Source organism: Microcaecilia unicolor, unplaced genomic scaffold (genome assembly GCF_901765095.1).
Source record: "Microcaecilia unicolor unplaced genomic scaffold, aMicUni1.1, whole genome shotgun sequence".
Lineage (NCBI taxonomy): Eukaryota > Metazoa > Chordata > Amphibia > Gymnophiona > Siphonopidae > Microcaecilia > Microcaecilia unicolor.
This window is the reverse complement of record NW_021963203.1, coordinates 27568-45862: the sequence shown is the minus strand read 5'-3', so window position 1 is coordinate 45862 and position 18295 is coordinate 27568. Positions and strand designations below refer to the sequence as shown.

At 42.4% G+C, this 18295-nt stretch overlaps 1 protein-coding gene across 1 annotated transcript in view; it reads left to right on the top strand.

Annotated features, from left to right (window-relative positions):
- Nucleotides 1–18295, top strand: part of LOC115459071 (prolyl endopeptidase-like) — a gene marked incomplete at its 3' end in the record, with an annotated part of 63087 nt that overhangs the window by 20098 nt on the left and 24694 nt on the right. The window contains 4 exon segments of the mRNA XM_030188936.1: nucleotides 8244–8310; nucleotides 9282–9491; nucleotides 9756–9879; nucleotides 14153–14369. Coding sequence (XP_030044796.1) covers nucleotides 8244–8310; nucleotides 9282–9491; nucleotides 9756–9879; nucleotides 14153–14369 — 618 coding nt within the window.

Genomic DNA, 18295 nt, shown 5'->3' with positions numbered 1-18295 from the left:
TTGGTACTGACAATTCATTCCAAAGTCATTCCAAATATGGTGTCCTGGTTCCACTGAGTATCATCTTGCCTACATATTTTCCGTATCTTAATGTGTATAAAGGATAAAGAAGCCTTTCACATGTTGGGACTGCAAAAATGCGTTAGCGTACTGTATGAAAAGAACGCAACTACATCATCAAGAGACTCTTTTATTTCCTTTGATCCAAATAAACTGACCTTTGCAATGTCAGAGAGCCCTTTCTAACTGGAAAACAAACTGACTTGAATTGTGTTATATGTGAGCAGGACTAGATCTACAAGACAGCTGGGGCACATCAGGTCATACCCATGACAACTTTGATAGCTCATCTAGACTCCAATCAACTGTGAGGCTGCAACTTGATCACATATACATATGTTCACTTCCCACTACCATTAGACAGTGTATCCATAAAGGAAAATATTCTTGGCCAATCTGTTCTAAAGAGCATTTTTGCATAATGGCTTCAACTTTCACAAACAACATTTTTTTGCTCTGGGTTGCTCACTGAAAATGAGATTTCAAGGGATTAAATAAGCAGCATGTTTCAACTCTCTGAACAGCCTACTATTGAAGATGGCCACTGAGTGAGATGGGACTGTCCTTTTTGTTAAACTATACAGGGCTGCGTAACCCTAGTAGCGCTGTAGAAATGTTAAGTAGTAGCTCCAACCACACTTGCCAGATTCAAGCCTAATCCTGAGGCAAACAAAGCTGAATACTAAGGCCCCCCCAATCAGGCACAAAGATTAAGATCCATCCCCATACTGGACCTTCACAACCCCCCAGTGTGTCGCAGTATGACCCAAAACAATCTGAGGCTGCAGAGCTAGGGAGTGGAAAGCCAATCTCTCTACTGTTGCAAGGGAGATCTCCCCTGTGCATGGCAATCAGCCGAATAGAAAAATCAGCATTCCAAGGAACACCTATGGAACACACGCCCACACAGAGAACACCCAGCTCCCGGCAAACCATTGCAAGATCACGGAAGTGACAGACCCATAGTCTCCCATCACGAGGGAGACCTGTCTTGTGAACTATAATCAGCCCTAAAGAAGAGTTGGCATCCCGAGCAGCACCTGCAAACCAAGCACCCATTCAGAGAGCGCCCACACCCAGCACACCGCTGTGAGACTGCGGTAAGTGACAGGCCCATAGGGAAATCGGACATTCAGATCCAGTCTGTGAGTAAACTCCGCTGTACCAGCACAATCAGGTTCCCAAGCCACCCCTCCACTCCCTGAGCCGCTGTTCCCAAATTCTCCCATCCAAGGACTAGTGTAATAAGGTACCCGAGATGCCTTCACACTCCCAAGACGCCATCTATTATCCCAGGACTCAACACAACTAAAGCTCCAAGACACCACCACACTTCCCGAATCACCAACCCTAACCAAGAACCAGTGCATAAGGAGCCTGAGACGCCCCCACAGCCATGAAATAAACACCTCCACAACCGTGAAGTGGAGCTGGGAGGACAAAGTTGGAACCAGTTGAGGCAACAGTGGTTGTAGCTGCGTTGACCACTCACATAGGATCACAAGTGAGACGAACACAACACCGACCCAAACACCACAAAGAGCTTTGACAACGCTCTGAGGAATGTTAGGATGTTAGCAGTTCAATCCGCCTGCATTGTCTCACACACCAGCTGATCTCAGTCAAACCTATATCCCTGATGGCTTAGTGAAAAGCACACTTTTCATTTCTATTCATATTAGTTCTGATTGTGTTTCAGTCCCCAGTTCACGCCTACATCTTTGATGCTCTAATTGTAGCTCTGCACATGCTCCAGCTGTTCCTAGTTCCTGCCTGCATCAGTGCTGCACATGCTCCAACTGATCTTAGTTCCCACTGGTCCTCCTGCTGCCTTGACCCTACTCATCTGAGATCCCCAACTCTTGCTTATATCTTCCAAGCTTACTCCTCATTGCCTTGAACAATTCCTGCCTGTAATTCTGATAATCTCACATGACTTGGGATGCAACATCGCAGGAGATTCCACCTGTAACTTGTAAATATCTCAAACACCTTGTTCAAACTCACTAACTGCTTTCTTGTGAAACCTGCACAATCAACTTGTTGTTCTTCTCAAGAATGCTATATCTTCTGCTACAACAATGCGCTGGTCTTGGTTGCTACTGCTAGTACTTCTGGGTCTTCCTAATGTGGCCACCACTGATAGCAATGACTCGCTGATTAAAAACATTCCAGTATTATATACTGTTTGGCACAATCATAAACCCTGGAAGAGCAACTTTCTAGTTAAGAGGCCTCATTGACTGCTTTTTTATATTCCACTGTCAGATTGAAACCATCTTTAAGGACATACCGAGAATATACATTACCTGCACAGAAAGACAGACCACCTAAAACCAATCAAGTGTGCCCTGTTGGACCACACTTCCAGGACCACCACTCCAGTATCGTTTAAATACATTAATATTACATCAGTATGCAACAAGCTGCAACTATTGAAAGATCTGATAACATCCTAAGAGTTAAGTGTTATGTTTCTGGCTGAAACCTGGCTGCCAGAAACCAGCAGCCCTCTCATCCCATATTTCTGTCCTTGGGGATATAAAATCTTAAACTCCCCTCGTTTGGGAAAACCAGGAGGGCCGGCAGTAGTCTGTAAGAGTTTTCTTCACCTTACCACGGTTAAATCTATGGTCTTACTCAAAGTGGAACTAATGCTATGCAAACTTCAAGACGAAACAATCTCCTCCAACTCCATTGGTCTTCTATTGATTTACTGATCACCCGGTTCTTGGCCCAAAGTGGAACCCATACTACTGGAGTTTATTGCTCAAATCTTCTGCCAATTCTACAGGGTCATCATTGTAGGTGACCTGAATCTACACATGGAAGATGACACAGATCTCTAACATAACTAACTTTAAAACTTTCTTGACATCCTGGGAATTATCCTATGGTATCATGGTCTCCACTCATGAAAAAGATCATACCCTTGATTTCCTGAGAGTTTTCCCTCCATACCTAGCAGATTCTCCTACCTGGAGGGCTGTACCGCGGTCAGTTCACTACCTACTGGAGGCAGTATTAAATTTATATTTAAACCAATTCACCGGAATTTCCCCAAATCGATTCAATCCAGAAGTAAAATCAACAGAGAGGCATTCTGGTCAACAATAGCCCTAAACCAAAGCAGTTTGCCTCTAGAAACCATCAAAATGAAAAATCACTGGGACTCGCTAGCTACATTAGTATTAGATGAGAGAGCCCTACTAAAAGTGAGAAACATTACTATGAGGAGACCCGCTCATTGGTACACCCCTGAACTGTCTAAACTGAATGTCACCACCTAGAAAAACTTTGGAGAAGAAGCAAATAACCTGCTGAAAGATACGCCTGGAAGTTTCAGTTCAAAGCATATAAAAAGAAAACTGCTGACACCAGGAGAACTTTCTACTCCAAACTTATAAATGATATCTGTTTTAACACCAAAAGACTATTCGCATAGTCAAAGACCTGATTTCTTCCCCTACAAGCCAACCTGCAAACCAAACATCAAACCTAACACCACAAGCACTAGCTGACTTTTCGAAAATAAAATCATTCAGATCCGATCGGAGCTTGATGGACAGATCAAAGTCCTCCATACTAAATTATTTGAGGCAAATACTTCTTGGACACAGAACAATGTCATTATTTTCACACCGATCTCTAAAGAAGTTCCTTACCTACAAAAAAAAACTGGCCTGTATGTGTGTAGTGTGCTCCCACTGCACACTATATACATGCCCCTCTCACCTCTTCTCCTCGATCCCTCCCCCTATTACCTTCTGGATAACAGATATGATCAACAATTTGTTAAACAAGGGCACTCTTCTCACAGAGATGGGCCAAATAGCTTTGACTCCCATCCCAAAGGCAGGAGGCCTAGATCTAACGATGCCTGCCAGTTACCGCCTGGTGACGAGCATGCCAACAACTCTTGAAATACCTCGACGACCACTCCTACTTACTTCCTAATCAATTCGGATTTAGGATAGCCCATAACACACAAATCCTACTGCTGGTTCTGACCTCCTATGTGAAATCACAGTTATCACTGGGCAGAGAAACATTATTACTATAATTTGACATCTCTGCCACCTTCAACACAGTAGATTACGATCTTCTACTGGAAAAGCTGAGTGAGATTGAATTTTCGGGATCAGTGCTTAACCGGTTCCATGATTTCTTGGTCAAAAGAAGCTACTGTGTCTGTAAGAACAATGAGATGTCACAATTTTGGAAACCATCTTGCAGTGTGCCACAGGTCTTCCCTCTCCCACCGCTCCTTTTCAACGAGTTCATGTCGTCCATTAAGAACATTAATCTGCAAAAAGACAAACTTCTACTTTCATATGCAGATGACATCTTCATGCTAACACCAGCTCTCACCTACCTATCAGAAACCATCTCCAGACTTTCTACCTGCATAGACCACATTCAAAACTGGGCCACAGAGAACTTGCTAAAGCTAAACACAAGCAAAACCCCAAACTGTTATGGTTTCAGACCCCAAATGTTTCCACCCCAAATATATTAACCTTATCCTCGGCCCATCTATACTAGTGGAGGAAAATTCCAAGGTACTAGGAGTCACTCTAGAATCCTCACTGTCTTTCAAACCACAAATCAATCAATAGTGGCAAAAATAAATTCTACAAACTTAAACAGCTAAGACTAACCAGATCCTACTTTGACCAGTCATACTTAGCTTTACTTGTTCAAATGCTTGTTCTCTCTCACACTGACTACTGCAATGCTCTTTATCTAGATATCTCAGCTAAATTAATGTCCAAGCTCCAACTTGTCCGAAATACATCTGCCTGCCTTTTTTTCAGACTTAAAAAATATGATAGAGTCTCGCCCTGCTTAAAACTTCTATACTGGCTCCCCATTTAGAAGAGAATCCAGTTTAAAGCTGCTTGTGTTCTATTCCGAGTTGTATACGGACGAACCTCGGAAATGTAGATCAATATCTTTAAAGATTTCTTATTTGGGCACTGCATGACTGCAACATTTTCTGATATTCTGCCCCCTAAGTATCAAAAATGTCTGCCTTTTCAACTTCTTTAATGACCTATTTTCGTTTATAGTCATTCCATTCTGGAACTACCTACTACAATACACCTCGAACCGTCCTATCTCTCTTTTAGAAAGAAACTGAAAAATTTACTGTATGATTATTGAGGCCCCATGCAAACCTGGTACAACCTCCCTATGCTAATGATAATTGCCTATTGATTTCTGTAAACCATGGGGATACAGTGGTATATAAACAATATATTGATATTGATACTCTGCTACCTCTTTTGACATCCTTTTCTTAGTTTGGGTGTCCCCCACTAGTTGACTGCTTTCATTCTGTTCATTGAGAGAAAGCAGAGTTGCTTGCCTGAAATGGCGGTTCTTCATAGATAGCAGGATGTATCAGCCACACGTTCAGTCACAGAACCCCTAACATGTTGATACTCAGGTTGCTGTCATACTGAGGAGGCTTTCACAGGAATACCTGTGTGGAGACTGTGCATGCTTGGAAAAATCTTGTACACATCTATTTGTCTTGGTGTCATCAGACATTTTTCACTATGGTGGCAGATTTTATCCTGCTGCCTATGGAGAACCTCCATTACACTAAGCAACTCTGCTTGCTTTAGTTTCCATTCTGGTCCTCAGGTACTACTGCCCTCCCTGGGCCCAGACTAGAGTTGTGCTGATGCCACACTGTGCTTGTTTGTCCTCTCCAGACTAGGCCAGCACATATTGATAACTTTTCCCTTCTAGAAGTGTAGCTGCAATGGTATTTTCTCCACTGATGGATCCTGCGACCTCCAGGAATGAAATTTTAATAACTCAAGTAACTGATCAACCAAGTTCTTATCACTCAAATACTGTTATCTTAGTATAAACTAGCAACAGTTCTCTATTTTTGAATTTAATGGAGCTGTTAGATTCAACGTATTGTGTCTAAGGCTAAATAAAGTACTTATAGAAATATGTATTTAACAGTACTTGAAACAGAGGATTATTTTTTCCTGGTATTTTATAGTCAGAAATTTTAGACAATAAAAGTTAAAAAAAAAAAATAGACTCCAAATTTGACTCTGGAGATTGACTACTGATTTAGAAAACTATTGTCAAATCTTCTCTCTGGGATTTCCACTTAGAAACATATTAATACCACTATGGCACTTTACACTTATCAACACAGACTTTTTGATAAATATAATAATCTTGACTTCAGATTTCCGGTGTGTTTATTAATTCTTTTGCTTCATAAACTACACCACTCCGCTGTGTCGTTATTCTAACAGCGGGAATCCTCCTTAGTCTAGATCAATAATTTTTTGCTTTTCCACTTTTTGTTCTTATTAAAATAAAGGGAAATAAAGACCACATGGTCTATCCAGTCTGCCCATCCCTTTCACTCCCTTAGAGAATCTGCGTACATGTCCCAAGCTTTCTTAAATTCATATACAGTTTTCATTTCCACCACCTCCACCGGGAGGCCGTTCCACGAATTCACCGCCGTTTCCTTGAAGTATTTCCTCAGGTTGCTTATGAGTCTGTCCCATTTCTACCTTCATCCAATGCCCTGTTATTCCAGAGCTTCCTTTCAATTGAAAGAGACTCGCCTCCTGTTCATTTATTATATCTCCCCTATCCCACCTTTCTTCCAAAGTGTATATATATTGAGATCTTTAAGTCTGTCCCCACAGGCTTTAGGATGAAGACCACTGACCATTTTAGTAGCTACCCTCTGGATCGACTCCATCCTGTTTATATCTTTTGAAAGTGTGGTCTCCAGAATTGTACACGATATTCTGTATGAAGTCTCACCAGAGTCTTATACAGGGACATCATCACCTCCTTTTTCCTACTGGTCATTTCTTTCCCTGTGCACCCAAGCAATCTTCTAGCTTTTGCCGTTGACTTTTCTACCTGTTTGGCCACCTGAAGATCATAGAATCCTCTTTCAAAGATTGGGGTGGGGGGGGGGCGAAGAAACTTAGCACATTCCTGTGTCCATGGGACTAAGTGTTGGGGCATTATATCCATGCATTGAAAATCAGAACAGATTTTGGCAAAGGAAAGCTCCAACTCTTGCTGTCTGGTATAATTACTACTGCGTAAAGTATTTGGTCACCCATATTAGGCACGTGCATTCATCCATGCTGTTTCATATACTTTTTAACCTGAAAATTTGGGGGGGGGGGGGTCCTGTGTTAAGAGTGTTTTATTTCCCAAATAGGGCATGATCTTGATGATATTGCCCCCAAAGTGAAAAAAAAATTAAACCTAATAAATCAAAAAATATCTTAACAGAGAACTAAATAAAATAACCTACTAACTTTGAGACCAGCCTTCGTCTCTTCTAGTGAACTTCCAAATTGATTTAATGTCTAGTGTTCCTGAGGATATTTATTTCTGACCTTCGCAGCTGTGATACTTGGATTAGTAACACAGCTGTAAGTTGGCGAGTGTTATAAACATTATAGAGGTACTTTTATAAGTGTGTGAATGCATAAATAATTTGCACATAGTTTTTCCTGTGCAGGTACTGACAAATTTTCAAAACAAAAGTAAGAGCATATTTCCTCGGTGAAAATTTATGTGCATATGCTTATTCCTAGATTTTAGCACGCATAAATTTTCTCTTGTTAATTTGTGCACATGAAGAGTGCATGTAAAGACAACCCCCTCCCTAACCCCACTCCCAAAAAGCCTCCACTCAGTCTGAGTAAATTTATGTGCATACAATGTGTATGTGTATCAGTTTGCCCACATAATTGGCAGGAAAATTTTATAAAATCCCATTTCACTGTGCAGTGGAGGAGTAGCCTAGTAGTTAGTGCAGCGGACTTTGATCCCGGGGAACTGGGTTCAATTCTCACTGCAGCTCCATGTGACTCTGGGCAAGTCACTTGGCACTCCATTTCCCCAGGTATAAATAAGTACCTGTATATACTATGTAAAGCACTTTGAATGCAGTTGCAAAAAAACACTGAAAGGCGGTAGGTATATCAAGTACCATTCCCTTTCCCTTTCATACATGAAAACGGGAAGAGAACCTGCTTGCGTCTTGATGATGCCATGGAGGGGGAGGGGGTCTGTCGGCTATGCTGGATGGCTGGATTAGTGAAGGTTAGATAATCGAGACTGTATGTATATATGTGGATGAAATATTTATTTTTGATATTTAGCAGGTAAGGCTTGGTGATTTTGTATACTTTGAAGAAGATGGCTGTATATTTCGTTTACCGTCAAAGAATGGTAAGCTGTCTCGATTAGTTTGTTTTCTTATTTCAATGTATTAAATTATAGGGCATAATTGGTGCTTTTTCTTGTAGTTTAGTACATGTTTAGGAATAGAATACCTACTGTACCTGAATGTAATTCATCTTGAGCTTCTTCTGAAAAAGATGTGCGCTAAATCTAAATAAAAAGTCATAATGACAGATTCTAATAGAGAATTGTTCAGTGGAGTAAGGGAGAGTAATCCACCTAAGTGGATGAACACTAACTCCCACGTAAAAATAACAGTACAAAAAAAGAGTGGGAAATGGACCAATGAAATTCCAAAGAACCACTTTATTCAATGACTCGACACAAAAAAAACTGTGTTTCGGCCAGAAGGCCTGCCTCAGGAGTCTCTTAAGAGACTCCTGAGGCAGGCCTTCTGGCCGAAACACAGGTTTTTTTGTGTCGAGTCATTGAATAAAGTGGTTCTTTGGAATTTCATCTCCCGTTCTCCTGGAGTCATTGGTCCATTTCCCACACTTCAGTGGAGTAAGGGCCAGGGTCTCTACAGGCCCACGATGGAAGAGCATACTCACTTTAGCTCAAAAGAGAAAACAGGGCCAAGAAATAGCTTTAATAGAAAGATTATCCTTTTAGAGGAAGAGATTGCGGTCTGTTCAACAAGGTGTGGTGGGGGTGAGTTGTACAACATACCATGACTTGGAAGCATAGGTTATAGACTAACAAATAATAGGCCTCATTTCTCTTCTGATTTTTCATTTTGTAATCTGTTGCATTTTTTCATTGTTTTATTGTGTGTGGAATTATTCAGCTTGCCATTGTAATGTCCGCATGCTATTGCCTGTACTTAAAAAGGTTGAAATAAAATAAATCTTTATAAGGTTCCACCAGACTCTGTTATTTTTAAGTACTCTAATTCGCTGTGAGCAATGTGCTGCTTCGTTTTTATAGTTTTTATTTTATTGTGATTTTGCTTAATTTAGTTCCAGGACAGGAAAATGCTGAGCTTTTAATCTGCCCTGAAGGACTTTGTTTTCCAAATGCCACTGTTCAGCGCATTAGAATATCCCCAAACGAGAAATATTTGGCTGCCAGTTTTAGAAGCTCCACCTGTGAAGAGTCGACCTGTGTGGTGGTGAAACTTGAGAAGCTGCCTGAAGTGCAATGTGTTATACCAGATGTTTTTAGTTTTGGTAAGAAGTACACAAGATTGCAGTTCTGTGAACAGGATTGAAATAGTACAAAATTCTTATCCTTCATCTTATCCAAGGGCAGTAATAGTCCAGGTCTGTTCATGGTAGTAGTACTGAATAAATATTGCACTTTTAACTGGTGTTTCTACCGACTATTTCCTGGACCTCAAATGACACTAAACTTATAGAGATTAGTATAACCTCCGCTTGAATTTGGAAAGGTCATGCTGATCTTACTATTCACCAGCCCTTTCCTGTTTTCAGAGTGGGCTACAGCTGATGTTTTGTTTTACACAACTCAGAAGAATCTTCAGTGTCGTCATGTTTTTTTGTCTGACTTCAGTAAAGAAAAATATACCAAAATTGTTTACACAGAGCAAGACCCAAGGTAATAATACTGATTTATATAAAATTGCAATGATTTATTTTACATTTAGAATTGTAATATGATCTTTATAAAGATTTACTGCAGGGTTGTGGCCAGAGCCCAAGGTGGGGGGCAATTTTGGTCTGCTGCCGCACCCCACCCACTGCTGCAGCAATACGTTGGCTGGCGGGGGTCCCCAACCCCCCGCCAGCTGAAGCCTTCTCCAGTGCCGGTCTCTAGCGCCACCACATTGCCTGCCTTTGCTCTCTTCCCCCTCACATCCTGTATGCTCCTTTTAATGAAACTGCTCAGTTTCACCAAAACGAGCGTGCAGGACATGAGAGGGAAGAAAGAGCAGGGAAGGCAACGCGGTGGCACTGGAGACCGGCATTGGACAAGGCTTCAGCTGGCGGGGGTCGGGAACCCCCACCAGCAAAACCAGGGGTCCAGAGGACATTTGAGGGGGCCCAGGCCCCTGTGGCCCCACATTGCTACACCACTGATTTACTGGCTTACTTGGCAGCTGGTTAAGAGTTGCTTTTACTAAACTACGGAAAGCACTAACATGCACTTAATGCAGCAAAAATAGCTTTACACAGGACACGGTAAAATGCTAGTTTTGGCATGTATGTAGTAACTGTTTTTTCTTGTATTTTTTTTGAGGGGGTGTGTCAGGGGTGGAGAGTGGGCATTCCTGCGCTAACCAGTTAGCTGATCTACGTTACCATACGCTAACTGGTTAGTGCACAATTAACAAGGGAGCCCTTACTCCTAAATAGGGGGTGGTAAGGGCTCCCACAGTAATTTTTATAAATGGGCATTCGCTAATGTTAACATTAGCACATGGCTATATATTGAAAAAATGGAAACTACCCTTTTACACGGCTGTGGTAAAAATGGCCTTAGCGCACTGGAAAGACCCGTATAAGGGCGCACTAAGGCCATTTCTTACCACATCTTAGTAAAAGGACTCCTCTAAGTCAACCAGGTTTAAAATCTTCCCTTTAGACTAGCTAATTCTAGGCACCCAAGATCACTGTGTGCACAAATTTGCCCCATCAAAAAGGGGAGATAGATTCATTGGTGTGTCAGGAATGGGTTAAAATTTAGATGATTATCACAATATTCAATGCTTAACTGGCTAATTGAGACTTGACAAATGTAAATGCTGCAAAAGCAGGCCTAAATCTGTTCAGCCAACAATTCTTGAACCACTAATACAGAAGAAAAGTCCCCCAGATCCTGACTTGCCTCCCTGCTATTTTTTTACCCAATTTCAGAGTGCCTTCCCTATAGAAAAGATATTGAAAAACCCTAAGAAAGCAAGTGAGTAGGAAGACTTAGTCTTGTTTTTTACTGCTTAGTATCCAGCATTTTATGTTTGAAATTGGGTACAGGAAGAGGGGGAAGGTATTTATCATTCGGATGATATGTGGCATCATATGTAGGTGGGGGTCTTGGCACTCAGTGGGAAAGAGGATGGGATTCCACCACTGATTAGTGCAGATTTTCAGCCTTAACCGTCTAAGGGGGAAGGTGGTTACTAAGCTGTGATAAAATAATACATTTTTACTACAGCAGTAAGTATCACAGACGTCACTTACCTGCATGCACTGCTGGTTAGTAACTCCCACAGCTATGTCTTAAAGGGGCTGGTGGTGGAATACATTTATTCAATCACCCTGAACGCATCCAGGTTCAAAATGGCATGGTAGTACTTCTAAGGTTGGCAGATAAGTTGTTTGCGTCCTTACGTAGCCACCTGACTACTAGCAGGCCGAAATGACAGAATTGTCCTACCTGCCCACAAGCCAAGGAAACACCTGGTAGGTGTCAAAGAGGGTGGGGGTTTAGGATACTGGCACCGGCCCCTTTGAAGAAATTGGAGCATCATGCCACGGGTTGGTTGCCTGATGATCCAGGGGAGGAAAGATAATGCCAGCTTTGAGCTAGTGTTATCTTTCCACAAATACCACAGCTTGCTTACAAAGTAAAAAAAAAAAAAAGCTGTGTTTAATCTATTTGCATAATAACAAGGCGCTTTGCATGTATTTGCATCTCATTATTTAGGTTATGTTGTGGTAAGTTAACTTGCATTGAAGGCAAATAACTCATATGAGTTTGATTTAGCTCTTGTTAAATAGCAACGGTCCTGTGTTGTTCTTTCAACACATAGTAGTAACTACCCCTCTAATATAGTTAAGTCCAGCTGGTCAAATTTTGTCCTGCTAGATTTAGGGATATTTTCACCAAAAAAAAAACCCTAGCAAGTTAGATGTGGCAGAAAAGCCCCATAAAAGATATCCAGTTATCTTGCATGCTCATTGGCTACCTGAAAATTGACCACTTTATGTTAGACACAAAGCCTAATATATTTCATGTATCTAGGAAAATGAAAAAAAGGGGCCAGTTTGATGACAGAGAGGCAGCGTTGCATACTGCTAAGCAGGAGGCATGAGTTTCTCATTATAGGTGTTGCAGATGCAATGTTCACAACCCCTGAGGGAAGGAATCCTAGCCTTCACACAGCACCTGCTGTTAAAATTTGGCCTATGTATTATATGTTCCAAAGGAAGCTACAAATGGCTTATGAGTGTTAGTTGTAGCCCACCCAGAACTGCAGATGGTGCAAGTGGTGTTTAAATAGACACAGTACTGCCTGTTTTTTGCATCAGTTGATAAATGTTTTACTGTTCTCTCTAAGCTGAGCAAGAGCCCTCTAATGGGCAGATGATCGAAAGCCCCGCGCTGGTCCAAACAGCGGTCTAAAAATAGCACTGGAACAGCACGGGGCTTTACCGCCCCATGATCAGAGATAATAGCATGCAAATTTATGTGCGCTGTCATCTCTGATCATAGGGTAAAGTGCTCCTCCCACACTTGTTTGACAGATCTGGGCTGTCAAAAACCTAGACCTGTCAAACACAGGGGCTTGGAGGTCCATGGGACCATGAGACCCCAAACAGCATGGCCCTGGTGGCGTAGTACCCCCACCCTGAGCCAAGCGACATGGGGGCTGGAGGTCCAGCGGACCTCCAACCCCCCCCCCCCCCCCCAACACAAGTTCGAGGGGGGCTGAAGATCTGGTGGGTCTCCAGCCCCCCTAGCATCCCCTCAGATAGAGCTCTGGTGGCCCACTCCCCCCCCCCCCCCCCCCCCAACTTGGTCATCTATTGGCCCTCTTCCCACCCCTTATCTTCGTTGGAGAAGGGAGGTGGCTTCCCTCCTCTAACATCGGCGCTGCCTTGAAAATGGCGGTGCCCTGCCCAGTGCTTCCTGGGATGCGCTAGGCGGGGCTTCACACCATACAAGGGGTCTCCCTTATATGGTGTGAAGCCCCGCCCAATGCATCCCAGGGCTGGCGGCACCAATGGAAGAGGAGGGAGGCCTCCTCCCTCCTCCAATGAAGGTAGGGGGTTTATGTTGAAGTGCGCTAGACCACCATGTTGGGGGGGAGTCACTGGATCTCCAGCACCCCCTGAACTTGTGTCAGGGGGACTGGAAGTCGACTGGATCTCCAACCCCCGTGTTGCTGGGGGGGGGGGGGGGGTTCTGGTCAAGGGTTCCTGCTCTTGCAGGGGGGGGCTGCTGCTGCATTTGGGAATGGGGGTGCCTGCTAGCATGCAAATTCATACTGGACAGAGCTCACCATTCCTCCCTAATGGTCTGCAAACCCTAATGCCAGAGCTGGCATAGGGTTTGCCGCGGACAGTGGGCCAATGTTTGGCGCGCTGCTCACTGATCATTGGGAAGGAATACATTTAGCATGCATTTGCATGCTACTTGCGCTAAGAGCCCTGTTTTGCATGCATTTGCATAATAGCTGTGTTCAGAGGCCGCAAGTGCATTGTTTCACACACTCGGGGGCTCGGATCATGGGAAGGTAGCAAACGCAGGCGCTAGTATAGGGCTAACAGCCTTTAGCGCCTGCATTTGCTTCTGATCATCGGCCCATAACTGCGTTGCTGCCACTGGGGGATGGTGCATCAATATTGTATTTTCAATCTCTAGAGACAGACAGGTTCCATGGAGTCCTGTCTCTTGCTATTGAAAATGTGATAAAAAAAAACAGCAACCCCACTGGTTGGACTGTAAGTGAAGGATTCCTACTCAACTTAGAGGGAACAGTGGTTTCTGGGATGGGAAGGTGCCTCTAACCTTTTGGATTGGCAGTCAAAGTGAACGGTTCAAAAAAATGAAAAACCTGTACTTTATGAGGGGAAGGAGTTGTTTTGATTTAAGCATGCAAAAACCTCAAATGTCGTGTGGTTTTGTATTGTTTTGTTCCTGATAGATTCTTTGTGGATGTATACCGTACAAAGGACAAGCACTTCTTAACTATCAACTGTAATAGTAAAAGCACATCAGAGGTGTGGTTGGTTGATTGCAGCTGTCCTTTTGATCCACCCATCCTTGTACAACAGCGGATTCCGGGGGTCATTTACCACGTGGAGCACAAGAATGAGAAACTGTACATTCTGACCACATGGGGCGAGTCCACACAGTACAAGGTCATTATATTTTTTAAATCTTGAAACTTTCTTCTTGCTTTAGCCAATGTTATATTAATTTCAACAATTCAGATTTATTGCAACCAGATGGATGCACAAAGAAATGCTATGGGAATGCAGCAGTGAATAGATAAAAACTTGATTCAGTGAATTGTCTCTATCAGGGGTTCCTATTCATAAGTACAGACTTCGATGAATTAAACAGAATTTATATACACGGCAGGATATGGCAAAATAAAAACAATGCTAAAAATTCACATGACGTTTGGCATAACAAAGCATTTCACCCACTGAAAAGATGCAAAGTACTATATCCATAAACAGAAAAGTCTACAATAGAAAACAAAGCAAAGAAACAGAAACAGAAATTTTCAGTGGGAAACATTCTGGACTCCTGAACTCTTCCCCACAAGGAGTAATACCCTTATTGAATTACCAAATGAGGAGAATATTGTAATACCCCAAATCTCCATCATTTAAAAATATTTAAAAGTCCTTAAGTATGTACAAATAATAAAAATATTAACATTAATTGCTACTATATTCTTTATAGAGTATAATACATATCTCTTAATACCCACTGCAGCTGTTGCAAATGACACAAAAAACAATACCAACACTAAAGGCCTTTTTTATTAAACTGAGCTAGAGATTCCTGGTGCGGGAATGGGCTACGGTGCATTTGCCGTGCATAAATCATTAGCGCAGTTTAGTAAAAGAGGCCCTAAGTATTTAAACGAGCACAAGAGCTGCTTTTTCAGCTCCGTGAATTAAAAACCTTAAACATTTAACAAAAAAAAAAGTTCCTAGAGAACTTTCCCATGTGCCTGATCCTTCAGCTAGGTGATTCTCAAATCTGTCCTGGGGGACCACCAACAGCAAAAAGCAGAGACAGCCACTGGAGCCACACTCTGATTATTAACTTTATTGACCTAACACAGTCATGTTTCAGCAAGTACAGCAACCAGGAGCGAGTGAGCCCTGGACCCGTGAATAAATTTAGGCACAAGCATTTATGCCAACTAAAACCAAGTGTAAACGCCTGCGCTAAACTTAGGCATGGATCGGGTGTATTCCATAACAGTGCGCGTAGTTTCTAAGAATGCCCATGGCCACGCCCTCTTTTGAGATCCGTGTTGTAGAATTTCCGTGCACCACTTTACAGAATACACTTAAGTAGAGGAGTGTGGTAGCCGTGTTAGTCCACTCTTAAGGTTATCAATAGAAATCAAACAAAATAAAACATGGAAAAGAAAATAAGATGATACCTTTTTTATTGGACATAACTTACTACATTTCTTGATTAGCTTTCGAAGGTTGCCCTTCTTCGTCAGATCGGAAATAAGCAAATGTGCTAGCTGACAGTGTATATAAGTGAAAACATTCAAGCATTACTATGACAGTCTGACAGGGTGGGAGGATGGGGGTGGGTAGGAGGTATGCATGGGGACATCAAAGCACACCCCACCCCTCACCTATCCACACCCATCCTGTTAGAATATCAATGATATGCTTTGATGTCCCCATGCATACCTCCGACCCACCCCCATCCTCCCACCCTGTCAGACTGTCATAGTAATGCTTGAATGTTTTCACTTATATACACTGTCAGCTAGCACATTTGCTTATTTCCGATCTGACGAAGAAGGGCAACCTTCGAAAGCTAATCAAGAAATGTATTAAGTTATGTCCAATAAAAAAGGTATCATCTTATTTTCTTTTCCATGTTTTATTTTGTTTGATTTCTATTGATAACCTACAGAATACACTTAGAAAGTTACCTCCATAAATTCTAATTAGTGCCGGTAATTGCTCGTTATTGGCCAGTTATCGGCGCTGATTGGCTATTAAATGGGCTGCGGGCACAATTTGGCCGCATTGCCAAATTTACGCGTGCAACTTTAGTCACCATATATAGAACTTGGGGGTAACTGCATGCCATGTTAGGAGGTGGGAACTGAGCAGGTTATAGATAGAGAATGGGCATGTACTACATGGTATTTACTGTGCACTGTCACTTGTGAAGGTAGTGCAGGTGTGCTTGCTAACTTATCAAAATTAAGGGGTTCTTTTGCTAAGCTGCGATAAAAGGGAGCCTGTGCTAGCATCATCGCGTGTTTTTGAGCACACCGAGTCCCCTTTTTACTGCAGCGGGTAAAAGGCTGTATTTTGTTCTCAAAAAGAAATGGCCATGCAGTAAGTGAACCACTTGCCACGCGGCCATTTCAGGGTGGAGCACTTACCGCCACCCATTGAACTGGCGGTAAGGGCTCCCGCGCTAACCCAGCGGTAACCGGGCAGTGTTTGGCGCTGCCCGACTACTGCTGGGTAAGCACTGGTGCTACAAAAAATAGAAAATGCTTTTGTAGCACCGGAAATGGCGGGCGCTGAGGGTGGGAACTACCGCCGAGCTCCTGCAGTAGCTGGGCGGTAGTTCTGGATTGGCACGCGAGAGCAGGCCCTAAGTGTTTTCATGCTAATTGCAAACAAAAAACAAAGCCGAGTGTGATAAAGAACTTTTCTGTGCGGAAACTGCAGGGGAGCTTTTGCACATACTGTTCATTAATTCTTTCAGTTAAAGTGCAGTAAAGAGCAAACCTTTACCACATTATAGTAAACAGGCCCCTTAGTTATTAGGTTGAAGAGTGTACATTATGTTAATATCAGGTACTGTAAAGCATGCCTCCTGACTTTATATGAGTACTTATGCTATTTTTATTTACTCTATTGTGTGGTTGTTTTGTTTTGTTTTATTTTATTTGGGTGGGGGAGTTAGCATAGGAAATTGATGATATTTTTATTGTACATTGCCATGATTTAGTATATTCATGAAGGCTGATGTATGCAGTGCTTTGCAAAATTGTTCAAACTCTCATGCATTTTTCTGCTGTGTAAAAAAGGGTAAAATTTAAAATGCATTAAAGTAGGAATTTGTTTCACCGTTATACACAACATACAACTTTCAGTGTTAAAGAGCAATTAGAAAAATATTAAAAGTAATGAGGTCTCGAGCTCACCCCTGATTCAGTACTTCATGGAAGCCCCTTTTGCAGCAGTAAAAGCCTTGAGTCATTTATAATAAGTGTCTGCCAAACTTGCACAGCATGATGGTGAAGTTTTTACTCTTTGTTTTTCAAAGCTCAAACTCTTTTAGGTTGGCTCAGGATTGTCTCTGCACCACTCAAAAGATATTTACTTTCTTTGCTGTGCCACTCTTTTGTTGCTTTTGCTTTGTGCTTAGCATCATTGCCTTGCTGAAAAGTGAGCCTTCTTCCCATTCCAATTCAAAGGTAGACTGGAACAGATTTTTCTCCAGAATTGACTGTACTGTGCACCATTCGTGTTTTTCTTGATCTTCACAGTCATCCCTGTCCCCACTGCTTCAAATATCTGCACAATTTAATGCCACCACCACCGTGCTTTACTGTAGTGATACTGATAGCAATATGACTATCAGTTTGTTCGTTGTACAGAAAGACCAAACTAAAATCACAGGTGTAAAAAAGCCAAATTCCTTTATTAAGACCCTACACGGTCCGTGTTTCGGCCAAAGAGGCCTTCTTCAGGGGTCTATGGATTGGCATATATAGATATTCTTCCAAAGGTTCACACAAATTAAGACAAATTTAGAAAAGGAGCGATATCCTATAGGCAATCAAAGTTCTAGGCTGGTTAAAAGAAATGGCCCAATTCTGACTTCCATAACGCTGCGTTTTCCTCCTAGTGCGCGCCCCCCGAGCTGCAGCTCTCTCTTCTCTCTCTCCTTCCCTAGCTGCTAGCAGCCACTGGTGCTCTGCTCTCCTCGCTAGCAGCTAGGAAGGAGAGAGAGAAGAGAGAGCTGCAGCTCGGGGGGCGCGCACTAGGAGGAAAACGCAGCGTTATGGAAGTCAGAATTGGGCCATTTCTTTAACCAGCCTAGAACTTTG